At 41.0% G+C, this 13,436-nt stretch overlaps 1 protein-coding gene across 1 annotated transcript; it reads right to left on the reverse strand.

Annotated features, from left to right (window-relative positions):
• LOC101863192 (kelch-like protein 12) lies at positions 1 to 13,083 on the reverse strand. Its single transcript, XM_005100502.3, has 11 exons — positions 12,941 to 13,083; positions 11,492 to 11,700; positions 10,729 to 10,882; positions 8,817 to 9,034; positions 8,033 to 8,182; positions 6,490 to 6,604; positions 5,572 to 5,678; positions 4,305 to 4,497; positions 3,035 to 3,292; positions 2,150 to 2,336; positions 1 to 1,732 (listed from the first exon to the last, which is right to left on the reverse strand). Exons 2-11 carry the CDS (start codon positions 11,672 to 11,674, stop codon positions 1,603 to 1,605), a joined length of 1,695 nt encoding a protein of 564 aa, XP_005100559.1. The 5' UTR covers positions 11,675 to 11,700; positions 12,941 to 13,083; the 3' UTR covers positions 1 to 1,602.
• Between the last annotated feature and the right edge of the window lie 353 nt (positions 13,084 to 13,436).

A 13,436-nucleotide genomic window follows, 5' to 3' on the forward strand; every position in this document is an offset into this window, starting at 1 on the left:
CTTTATGAGAATTAATTACACGAGATGTACAGCTGTACTGTTGCTCTGATATTTTTGTTTTCCCAGTCCATTGCTCTTTTCAAGAGTTGAAACGTTCTTGATGCCCTTACAGTTGAACTACTTTTACTTTTGCACATTACTTCAGCTCAAACTCAAACCCTTGTTAGATTTCACCAAACTTTTTCTCGCACACATTTAGAACACGCAGACACATGACTGACCAGATCACCCTCGGTCCAGAGCCCCTTTAGAAAAGTCGCCAACAAAACGATAAATGCAATTGACCAAAAGGCACTGAATAATGTTCTGCTCTCTCTTCTAACAAGGGTGGAGCTGTATTATATTACATGTGAGTGTGGGTGTGTGTATATGTATTTGTGCATGCATGGGTGTGTTATGTGTGCTTGCATGTGTGCTTGCATGCGTATGTGCGTGTGTGTGTGTGCATACGTGTGTGTGTAGCACTGATATGTCTTATTCTCTACTGTCGCCACTTGTCATTTTGTCTGTCCATCCTGACGGTAAAATGCTCAACACCTGTCATCGTTCAACAATTTGCTTCTCTCTAACTCAAACAGACAAACCCATCTACACATCGACTCTGGAAGTGATCACCACAGAAATACTACAGACAGAGTTCTCACCATTCCTCACCACAGACATCTAGCAGTCTGAATAGACAGACAAACACACCCACACATCAATAGATATACGTCATTCTCAAACGTGGAACACACTCAGTCACTCAGCAAGTCACACTTATACACGTAACCCCAGTGCTCATGCCCAGTACCTATGCTGAGTAACTTTTCAAAAATCAAATCCCTAAAAAGAAACAATTTCTCACTAAGATTTCAATTTAAATAAAAGACATCCTTCGTTTCTCTTCCAAAAAGCTGGTAAAATAAGACAAGGCAAATATTTTCCTATAGAGTCGCAATAAAACACATGATGTATACATGATATGTCATGTTTATATGTGTTATGAAGACACTCGCGCGGAATAACATTCAAAATCAAAATCCCTGACAGGTAAAAAAGTTCTGAATAAGATTTTCAATTACAACACAGGTCATTACTTGCAATTCATACCCTGTTTCTTTCTTAGAATGCTGGTAAGATAAGATAAGACAGTTTTTCCAGTGAAGTCTCCACAAATCATATATACATATCTTATCTAATCATATTGTGTGTAGTTAGTCAATACTCCAGTGTGGTTTGCTCCTTCTTTCTTACTAAACACCTAACCTGTCTATCTCTCTTTCTCCTTTTCTTTGCAAGGTTCTCTCTCGTAACACCTCTAATCTGTGGGATACTTATAAGACCTATTTGCTAAAAGTAAAGTAACCTTATCTTTGCATGGCTCTCTGTGGTATCAGTATCCCCTCTAATCTGTGATACTTATATGACCTATTCGTGTTGCAAGTGCCATAAAACTCTTACAAACTAAAACAAAAGTAAACTTATCTTGGCATGTTGTGCACACCTCAAGGAAGAAAGGACACATGTGGTGGAGTGAGCCCAGCGATGGCGGTTTATCGTCAGAGTCACGTCGGAGGTGGGAGCGACGTCAGTGACCGAGAATGACGTCAGTAAGCGAGGCTACACCGGCCGTATGACCGTGACCCCAGCGTCGCAGCGCGATATGCTCATCGACTTGCTCATGGTCTTCCAGGCACTGGAGGCAGTGTCGTAGATCTCCAGCGTGTCCAGCAGGATCTTGCCGTCGTATCTGCAGCAGAATACACAACAATTTAGGGCGTTCATATCTGCAGCGGAAACACGCAACAATTCAGGGCGCTTAGAACACCGGATGATGAAAGAAAGAGACGCAAAAAAACATTTCAAATGGCCAAAACTACCAAGTTTTTCTTGCAACTGTGTCAATAACAAACCCCCCCCCCCCCCCAAAAAAAAAACAAGACAAAAACAGAAAAAAAACAGCACAATGTACAACAAATATTTTATTTTGACTCAGTGAATTTTTCTCTCTAATAGACAGAAAGAGTAGACACAAGATATTTTAAAAGGCGAAATAACTTAAATCTAAGAAAGCATTAGTGAAGAATTTTTTAAAAAAGAAAAAGATATGTCAAATATCGCACAAGAACACACAATATCAACACATCAAATAAGCGCGACCACTCACCCAGCCACCACCATGAGCTTCCCCTGGAAGACGCACGCGCCCACGTAGCAGCGCGGCACCAACATAGAGGCCAGCGTGCTCCAGTAGCCGGCGCGCGTGTTGTAGCACTCCACACTGGCCAGGTGGTCGGCCCCGTCGTAGCCCCCACACACGTAGATCACGTTGTTCAGCACCGCCACGCCCGCACCTGTGGAAGTCAGTCAGTGAATGTAGGAGTTGAACACCCCTTTCATTTTTTGACTTCTTTTATGTCCATATAAAAACATATTTCCATGTACATTTTACTGAAAAACATTGATTAAAGGCATACAATATGCCATTTTTCTGTTTTCAAAGACTCTTTAGCTATTGGAGTTACCAAACATTGGCAGCCATTTTCTCGCTAATTTTACCTCTGAAACAAGGCGACCCCCACCTTCTTCAATCGCAAATATCTCAACTTCTGTTCAAGATTGGTGGCTATTTTATTCATTGAAAACAAGACAAAAAAACAGGCTTTAAGATTATACCACCAACTCCATATACCCCAAAATTGACGAGCGCCTGATTCCACTGCATCGTGACACAAATGGGGTCTCCAATAGGCCAGGGCCAAATGGGTTGACAGCCTTTCTAGGGCTAGAATTCAGTGTTTTCACAGAAATTTACGTCAAACACAGAAAAATGGAGATAGTATAAGATTACACTATGCCAGCTTAGTAATAATAATAATAATAATAAAATAATAATAATAACCATAGAACAATAATAATAATATAATAATATAACAATAATACAATAATAAAAATAATTATAATAATATTACAATAAAACAACAACAATAATAATATTGCAATAATAACAATAGATATCATTATTTCTCATTATCCCTCGTCGTGCACACACCTGATCTCTGCGTGGTCATGGGAGGAATGTTGCTCCACTGGTCAATCAGCGGGTCGTAGCACTCGGCCGACGACAGCAGGTTGGTCCCGTCGTAGCCCCCGATGCAGAAGATCATGTCACTGGCCACCACCAGCCCCGCCCCCTCGCGGCCCGTTGCCATGGCGCTCAGCATCGTCCACTGCTCTGTCAGAGGGTTGAAGCGCTCTAGGCTGCAGTGACGCGAGTAGCCGTCGAAGCCACCGCACACGTACAGCTGGTCTGTTGGGGACAATAAGAATGATACAATTATAAGGATAATAAAAAAGTAACAACAATATAACATATCAATAATGATGATGTTGAAGCACTCCAGGCTGGAGTGACGCGAGTAGCCGTCGAAGCCACCACACACATACAGCTGGTCTATTGGGGAACAATAATGATAATAATACAATAATAATGATGATAATGAGAATAATAATTATAATAATAACTATAAAAATAATTTTTAAAATAATAATAATAATAATAACTATATAAATTATAATTTTAATGATAATAATAATTACAACTGCATGTCTATAGCCCACATCCCAGCTCTACAGATGGAGACAACAAGGGGAAAAAGAAAAGAAGTAAACCCTACTAGTGACGCCCTCCAACCACTCGTGTTTGACCTAAATGTTCTCTATATTTCCTCCAACTAGGTACTAGAAACTAAATGTTCAAAGTAGCTGTATGTCAAATGTATCTGTTCCATATGAAAGGCCTAAAGGTCAAATGTATCTGTTCCATGTGAAAGGCCTAAAGGTCAAATGTATCTGTTCCATGTGAAAGGCCTAAAGGTCAAAATCTCCTGAGAATTTTGGTACCCTTCTTTAACATCTCAGTCAATTTTTCAGAAAATGGTAGTTGTTTTAAATATGACAAAATTTGTTTAAGTCACGTGCGTGCGTACGCGTGTTCCATTCACCCTTGTAGACACAGATCCCGGACAATCCCCGGTGTTGGTGCATGGAGGTGACCGTCTCCCACTGCAACTTCTCCTGGCCAAAGTCCAGCTTTGGTGGTTGCGCGCACGTGCATGCCTGCATGTAAGTGTGTGAGTACGTGCATGTGTGTGTGTTCCACTCACCCTTGTAGACACAGATCCCGGCGAATCCCCGGCGCTGATGCATTGAGGTGACCGTCTCCCACTGCAACTTCTCCGGACTTAATTCCAGCTTTGGTGTGTGCGTGCATGTGTGAGTGTGTGTGTGCGTGCATGTGTGCGTACATGCGGTCCACTCACCCTTGTAGACACAGATCCCGGCCAATCCCCGGCGCTGATGCATCGAGGTGACCGTCTCCCACTGCAGCTTCTCCTGGCCAAAGTCCAGCTTCTCCACGAGGCTGAGGCGAGACTTTCCGTCGTAGCCCCCCACCACGTACAGCTTGTTGGCCACTGACGCTGCAGACACGTAGCGACGCTTGCGGCTCAGATTCTATGAAGAAGACAAACAGTAAAAGTATATTTTGACCCCCAAGACATGTAGCGACGCTTGCGGCTCAGATTCTAGAAGAAGAAGGAAGTGGTAAAAGTAAATTTTGACCCTCTGCGTTCTTAAATAAAAACAATAACAAAAATAATAATAATAATAATCATATTCATATATCATAATAATAGTAATAAAAATAATAATAATAATAATATCCATTAACAATAATAATAATTATAATAATATTCATAATAATAATAATACTATTCATAATAATAATTATAATAATAATAATATTCATAATAATAATAATAATTTATATATATATATAATAGTGGTTGGTTGGCAGGTGCTCTGGTGTGGTTTGCTTCTTCTTTCCTATGAAACCTCTATCGTCCTTATCTCCCCTTCTTCTTTTTTATGTTTGTTACTCTCTTGTAACACCTCTAATCTTCTGGCGCTCATATGACCTTATGCAGTTGCGAGCGCCGTAAAACCTCTACTAAAACTAAACTATATATATAATAAAAGTGTCGTCTACACATGATGTGTCACAGTGACCCAAACGTGGAACCACAGAGAGTGGAGATCATGGACACGCTTACTAACATAACAAGCGGGAGTTTCAATGTACCATACTCCTCTTTTTAGTGCATCAGCAGTAGGCCGAGTTAAAAATCAAACGAAGAGCATAAAGTGGCCCTCTGAAAGAGGCTTACAGTACCAGCACCACTACACCCCTTCCCCCCCCCCCCCCCCCACTCTTCTGAAGAGTTAAAAAAAAAAACAAGATTGGAAACATAAGATTAAAAACTATTTTCAGAGAAAGGAGTCTTAGAAAAAAAAAAGGGATCGTTTAGTTTTAGCAAGGTCTTACGGCGCTTGTAACTGCTTTAAGGCACCCCGAAAATAGCAGTTCACAAGAGAGTGGCACACATGCAAAAGAAGTTGAGGATAAAATGAAGATAGTAAGGATGAGGAAAGGTGAAGACCAGACACGCACAAACACCACAGAGGACCCCACCCAGTTCAACTACAAAAGTCACCACCAGATAAAACAAAAAATGAATAAATACTCACAGGTAACTTGGTCCAGGAATCTGTCTTTGAACAAAAACTCTCCACGGTATCCACGAGGTTCTGATGGGATCCGAAGCCTCCCAGGACCACCAGTATACTGTCTGTGCCTGCACACAGCGAGAGAAAAGTTAGTTTTAGTCAGAGTTTTACGGCACTGGAGGGGGAAAAAGAACATGTACGTCATATCTGCGTGTTTAATTTTGTACTTATGTATACGTGTTTGCCATTGTAAACCAAATTTCTCGATGTGGATCAATAAAGCTGAATTTATCATTTTTATTATTATTTATTATTATAATTATATATCATTTTTATTCATTATTTGGTTGCTTTTAAGTACAAGGGGGCTATCCGAAAAAAGCTGTTTTGAGAAAATCGAAGGTAAAGTTTTTGCCCCTTGTTTTAATTTCTTTAAAAGACAAGGAGAGTTTTCTCTATAACCAAACAAATATACACACCAAAGAAACCAAACTTTTATAGATAGGGCAATGCCCACTTTTAGTGTAGGTCAAGATTTCTGGAAACCACCAAAATGTGGATTAGCCCGCTTGTCCGTAACACTTTGCGGTCACTTGTCGCAATAATGCGGCGGTGCCGGTGAAAATGATCCCTTCTGGTCACACTGCACCAGGCCCGAGAAGTCCTGCACAGTCGCTCTCCTGGCTGGGTGACCAGAAGGGGTATTTTGTACTATTGGCTGTGTGACTGCTCTCCTGGCTGGGTGACTAGAAGGGGTATTTTGTACTGCTGGCTGTGTGACTGCTCTCCTGGCTGGGTGACCAGAAGGGGTATTTTGTACTGTTGGCTGTGTGACTGCTCTCCTGGCTGGGTGACTAGAAGGGGTATTTTGTACTGCTGGCTGTGTGACTGCAAAGTGACCACTTGTAACCAAACATGTTTCTGGCCACACACACACACCTGCTCTGGGCGTGGTGTTGGGTCCACTCAGCTCGTCGCGTAGGTCAGGCCTCAGGTGGTAGCGTTTGGCCTCATCCACCAGGTCCCGGCACGCGTGGCTCGTTTTGATTAAGATCTGGGGGAAGAAGACGCAGTAAAGACACATCAGTTGAAAGCCCTCCTTTACATGGTGAAACTATCAATAATAATAATAAATTTTTAAAAAATAAATTACTCTTTTATTTGTCCCAGAAAGGCACTTTGTTTTACAATGGCAAACATACATACATAAATACATAATTATAAATACGTACATACATAAATACATACATGCATAAATACATACATAAATACACACTATTACACAAATACAGAACAGTTTACAAACAATGCCACTGTCGGTCGCCACTGTGCAGCGCCCTGTAATTTGAGCTAGGGTTGTCGTGTCTTGCTCAAGGACACACTCCAGTGACCACCCATCTGATCCCCGTGTCACCGACACTTGCTTGACATTGCTTGAGTCAAAACTCACTGCTCACTTAGCCACTGGAGCCCCAACACGTCAGTTGAGAGCACCTCTTTACATGATGAGACTATTCCTACAGCCAACAAAAACAGATATGCTCAACTGTTTAGGAGAATAAAAAGGTACAGTTCTACATGGAAGAAGAAAGAAAGAAAGAAAGAAAGAAAGAAAGAAAGAAAGAAAGAAAGAAAGAAAGGGAGAAAGAAAGGGAAAAAGAAAGAAAGAAAGAAAGAAAGAAAGAAAGAGGTAAACAAGGAGAGAGAAGGAGAGAGAGAGGGGTTAACAGCAACAAGCATGATAACATTGATAGATTTCGTCAGGTACCCATGTGGACAATGGCGACACTGAAAAGTGTTAAAAGAAGACGACTGCACCAGAGGACCCACCAACCATCGAGAGGACAAAAGAAAATAAACTTTTAAAAGTTTTCAATATAATTTTCCTGGCTAGTGTGCCCGGTTCACAAAGTGAAAAACAACTAGTGAGCTGACTGTTATCCTGCACTGACTCAAATTCCTGATTTTGGGCACTTTGGGTCCCAGCTGTCAAAGGCTGCTGTAAAAATCTCACCTTTGTTATATTACACCTTTTTAACAGAAGTCCAATTGGATTTTGCTGTAATTCCTGTCTTAACCACAGAAATTCAGTACTTTCAACAAACGTTTTCCCAACAGAAATTTAGTACTTTCAACAAACGTTTTCCCAACAGGAATTTAGTACTTTCAACAAACGTTTTCCCAACAGGAATTTAGTACTTTCAACAAAGTGATTTACATCAAACCTGGAACATGAGCGGTTGGCGGGTGTTCTGGTGTGGTTTTCTCCTTCTTTCCTATCAAACATCTATCGTCCTTATCTCCCCTCCTTCTATTTTGTGTTTGTTACTCTCTTGTAACACCTTTCATCTCCGGCATTAATATGACTGTATTGTGTCGCAAGTGCAGTAAAACTCTTACTAAAACTAAAAAACCTGGAACATGGAGTCGGTACAAGATAGCAAGCACACAATTCACAACCTGTCAGCGGGCGCGCACCCACCTCGTTATCCAGGACGTCGGTGATGAAGTGTACGGAGAGCAGCGACAGACGCACGTGGGTCAGAAGCTGCGGCAGATGTTTCAGCCGTACGGGCTCCTCGTGTTTGACCCACGTGATCACCCCTTGGTACACCGTCTCCTCGCTCTTCACCTGTAGCAACAAGTCAGGAATATTTATAGTCACCCTTCACCTGTATCAATAAGACCAAGAGTTATCAATACTTACACTCACTCTTCACCTGTATCAATAAGACCAAGAGTTATCAATACTTACACTCACTCTTCACCTGTACCAATAAAACCAAGAGTAATGAGAGCTTACAGTCACTCTTCTAAAACCACATAATAACAATAATAATGTAAATTAAGAAAGAAAAAAAAATTTTAATGTAAATTTATATAATAATAATGTACATTTACATTGCGTCTAACCCCTCGATTGCTTTAAGCGTTGTACAATGCAGAATATCAATAACTAAAGTCACTATTCACCTCCACTGGGAAGAACAACAGTCATCAATGAAAAGGTACGGAGTCACTAAAAGAGTAGCACAAGAACAATGCAGGTTGTATATTTGGTATAGAAAAAGATATTACAGGATTATAAGTGTCACCATTATTATTCTAAACCACACAGTTTGAGTTTATTTATTGGAAGCACTATACCACCATAAATGCCATAGCATTTCACTATAAGACGGATGGGTGGAAGGGGAAGGAGGGGGGTGGGGGGGGGGGCGGATAGAAGGGGCTGTGAAAAAAAAAGAAGAATAGGACCCACGTACCTGCAGATCCTCACTGGCCACCAGAGACTCGACTTCTTCAAACTGCATGGTCTTGAACTCCTCGTTCTCGATGACCGAGTGGAAGTGGCGCAGGGAGAATCGCTCGGCGGCGTGGAGCAGAGACTGGCAGCTGTGGCTCTCGGCAAACACCTTGATGCCCAGACAGTTGCTGGCATCCAGCTGACGCTCCAGGAACCTGCAGCACGCGTTCTTCACACCTGGGGTTGGCGGGAATAATAATAATAATAAATAATAATAAATTGCATTTATATAGTGCAATGTCACTAAAGAGTTTTTTTGTTTTTTTTAGTAGAGGGTTTTACGGCGCTCGCAACTGCATAAGGTCATATGAGCGCCAAGGCGTGGGTGTCAACAGAGAAGTCCTTACAGGGAATCAGACTTACTCTGCTCACTTCTCTAGCTTCAACAGCACAAGGTCTGCTTCGACTATCAAGGCACCCTGGAAATAGCGGGTCACAAGAAAGTGACAAACACACAAAAGAAGTAGAGGAAAATGACAATAGTAAGGATTAGGAAAGAAAAAGCAGCAGTTCCCTGTTGCAGATCAGGCACAGTTATGAGCGTGACATGAATCAGCCCATTTACAATTCTACTGTGCTTGAACGAGAAATGTCCCCTCTTTGGGAATGGCCTAAAGACACTTCAGTCAGTGGCACTGCCCCAGGGGGTATGTCACTAAAGACACTTCAGTCAGTGGCACTGCCCCGGGGGGTATGTCACTAAAGACACTTCAGTCAGTGGCACTGCCCCGGGGGGTATGTCACTAAAGACACTTCAGTCAGTGGCACTGCCCCGGGGGGTATGTCACTAAAGAAATGCTCAATGCGCTGTACAATACTACAAAGAACATAGATGCAGCGCACAGCTCCTATAGTAATCCTCTTTCTCTGGGAAGGAAGTAAATATCGTTGGCGTCGCTAACAATCAACTTAATTAAGTCTGTTCGGATACTTTTTACACTAGAGACAAAAAGCTGAGTTTGTTGTGTTGTTCCTATCATGAGAAATAAAAAGCAAGAAAATTGTTAGGCTTGACCATAGCATTAAACTGCATTTTGGTGATGTTGAAAGGTGCATCTTTCATAGAGCTTTGGGAGGGTGTAAAAATAATTTATTTTTTCCATATTTGGGCTTAATGGATTGCTTGGAACAGCCATGATGTGGGCGGTCGAAATTGTTCCAAAATGACCACCAACAGTCGAGGAGAGAGGTGGTTGTCTTAGACAGGCGGATTTCTGAATGGGAAGAAATTCTTATCGAGTATCTTGGTCTTTCTGCTGGGATGTATCCCTCTCAGCCTAGTTCGGCCCAGACAGGCTGGGTTGGAAGCCCGCCTCCTAAATGATCTGAATTGTGTCAATGGGGGCGTAAAAACAACTACATTATTATTTTCTAAAATAAATTTTTCTAAACTAAAAGAAAACAAGCACCTGTGCTTGGTAAGCCACAATAAGAATAATAATAATAATGATAAATAGCCCTTGTATAGCGCAAATCCCCGCTCAACAGCAGGCTCTATGCGCTTTACACTATATTATTACCCCAGAAGACCATAGAACGCTCCGAAACATTCTCAGCTTCCCGGGAAGCATACAGTGCATACAGTGCAAGCAGCTGATTAAGCGCTCAAACACTAACAAACTGACAAGATCTCTCGCTGTCTATAGCCGGGTACCCATTCCCACCTGGGTGAAGTAAGGAAAATTCGTGTAAAGTGCCTTTCCCAAGGACACAACGTCGGGCCCCTGACGGGATTCTAACCCACGACCTTACCGTTGCGAGTCCGAGAGCCTAACCACTAGGCCATCGACGACAAGAATTCGAAGTCAACAAATGTCAGTCAAGTAAGAAGTAAGACATTTGGTGGACTGACCGAACGTGCGTGGACTCACCGGTCAACTGCAGCAGACAGGCGGCGGGCAACAACTCCTGCACGTTCTCCACGCTGACCTCGACCGTCTCCGTGTAGACAAAGTCCAGCAGGATCTCCATCACAGACGCTGGGATCTCCAGCAGGTCGATCTCTGACTTGTCTTTTTCCTTCATCTATGGGACACAAAGACATACCACATTCTACCATTTTAGGAACCGAACGATATCACAATATTTCATTAAAAATATCAATTTTTAGCAAAGAGTTAAAATAATCAGAACAAGTGAATTTGAAACTCATCTTCATACAGAAAAAAAAATAATAGCACACATAAAAAAGAAAGCCCGAATCTTTATTTAAGTAGGCCTACGCTAGCAAGGTTATTCTGTATCAATAAGAAAGGAACTAAAATCAAGTTAACCACAATCTCAATAGCACAGAGGATAAAAGAAAGCCAGAATCTTTATTAAGAAGGCTAGCAAGGTTTATCTTTATCAATCAGAAAGGATCCAAATAAAAACACAATCTTAATAGCAGATAAAAGAAAGCCTGAATCTTTATTACATATTAAGTAGGGTAGCACAGTTGATCTATCAATTAGAAAGAAACTAAAATCAAGTTAATCACAATCTTAATAGCACAGACAAAAGAAAGCCTGAATCTTCATTATATTAAGTAGGGTACCACAGTTGATCTTTATCAATTAGAAAGGAACTAAAATCAAGTTAACAACAATCTGTTAATATAAAAATGCTTCGACAGCGAGTCATTAAGTCACTTACTGAACTAGTGAACATAGCATTGAAGTAGTCACTGCTGGCCGCCAGGACGATACGATGTGCGGGGAACCGCTGGTTCTCCACCCTCAACACGACGTCGCACAGCTTGTTGGCCTTGCGCAGGGAGTTCATGGTGGACAGGATCTCTTTGGAGTGGACGTCAGTGAACATCTGACAGTCCTCCATCCTGTCTCCTGGGCCGGGGGACAACCCTGGAACAAGAATAATTTAGAATCATCATAAACAAAAAATAAGTTCTTTTATATGTGTAATTATCACTACTTTTAATTTCCATTTCCCTTTTTCTTACATTATATTATTATTATATATATATAATATATATATTATATGATATTATACTGTATTATATTCACCATTTCCTTGTTGAATCTGTTAAAGAAAATATTTAAATATGGCCTACATGATATAATGTAAGCCCTCACCTTAAAAACTTCACAGCATTGAGAATGCTACGATGAGAACATAAATCACGACATGTAAAAGAGAATGAATGAGTTAAATGATATTGGGGGATATATGATGTACCACAGCGACCATAAAGAAAAGAAATTTATTTGAAATTTAACATTTATATATTCTCAAATTAAATATTTTTTAACGGTGATTTAGGCCTACTGCACCAGCAGACCAGCATGACATGCCATGTTGATGCACATTTAGAATAGAGATTTAAAGTAACACGTAAACATTAAGTTGGGGGGGGGGGTGATGCACATTTCCGTTCAGACCGTGTGCCTACCTCTACACCAACCCTTGGATTGGATACAAAATACAGAAGTCAAGTAGCAGTTCCCTCCCACACAGCAAACTCAAATCATTCAGTCACAGTACTCACAGTCACTCCTTAAAGTTACTAGACTCTAGATCATCTAGATCTAGATCTATCCCCGGCGCCTTTTCGGTAGTTCCCACCCCGCAATTGTATTCGCTGGTTTTGGCCTCAAGAGTAGGGGGGCTGCCCCACCCAATAAAAATATGGAGGGGGGTTCCCCTGAATTTTAAAATAATTTGATGTTTTGCAGTTGCTAGGTTAGCTATCTTAGCTCACCACGAATCAAACGTATAGATCTAGATTCTAGATCTCGATGTAGATCTAGGCTCAACAAATAAGGGGGGTGGGAACTACCGAAAAAGCACCTTACCCCTGCCCCTAGCATTAAAACAGTAATCCAACCCACCTATATGAGAAGTAGTGCAGTAAAGACCTATCTATCAATTTAGGCATAGGCACTAATAACTAATCTAATAATACTAATGACTGGTGATGATTTACCCAAAAAATAGAGACTGCTGTTTGTGTTGATAATCAGATAATGAATAATAAGACAAGAGATCACCGACAAGAGTGCCTACAGTAATTTACACTTCAGCCTCAAACGGCAATGACAACAACGGGGCTAGTGGTCTTAAATCTACTACAAGAAGACCAACCTTCCAAAACAGTCCGTGCCACTGACAGAAATAAACTCTATGGACGATCTGAACAATGATAACAACCAGCTTCTTCCTGATCAAGTCGTCAGACACTGTGTACTGTGTGTGTTCTGTTCTATTCCAGCAGAACGGATGCAGAATTTGGCCCAGAAGAGGCCGAATGTGTTTCGCGTTTTTACTCGGACAACTAAAAAGCGAAACTGTAATTATCGGTTACGGCCAAAAAACAAAAACAAAATATAAGCCCTTATAAGTTTTTATTTTTACTTTTTCAATAACATTTATTTCTAAATCTTAGGCCTCAGTTCGTTGATATCGTTTTCTGATTTGGTTCACCCATTTAGGTTTTTTAAATTTTCAGTTTCCAGTCTATAATTTCCCTTCTTTCCGATATCTTAATAAACTGAATGTTATACATTATACCATGAACCTCCATCCCGGAAGAAGAAGAAGAAGAAGAAGAAGAAGAAGAAGAAGAAGAAGAAGAAGAAGA

Source organism: Aplysia californica, unplaced genomic scaffold (assembly GCF_000002075.1).
Source record: "Aplysia californica isolate F4 #8 unplaced genomic scaffold, AplCal3.0 scaffold00250, whole genome shotgun sequence".
Lineage (NCBI taxonomy): Eukaryota > Metazoa > Mollusca > Gastropoda > Aplysiida > Aplysiidae > Aplysia > Aplysia californica.

Bases quoted from the DNA above. Each gene is read 5' to 3' on its own strand.
- LOC101863192 (XM_005100502.3), bottom strand. From the start codon at position 11,674: ATGGAGGACTGTCAGATGTTCACTGACGTCCACTCCAAAGAGATCCTG. The intron at 8,183-8,816 runs GTACGTGGGTCC...TTGTTGCTACAG, and splicing joins TGGCCAGTGAGGATCTGCAG to GTGAAGAGCGAGGAGACGGT. The intron at 1,733-2,149 runs GTGAGTGGTCGC...ATTCTGCTGCAG, and splicing joins AAGCTCATGGTGGTGGCTGG to ATACGACGGCAAGATCCTGC.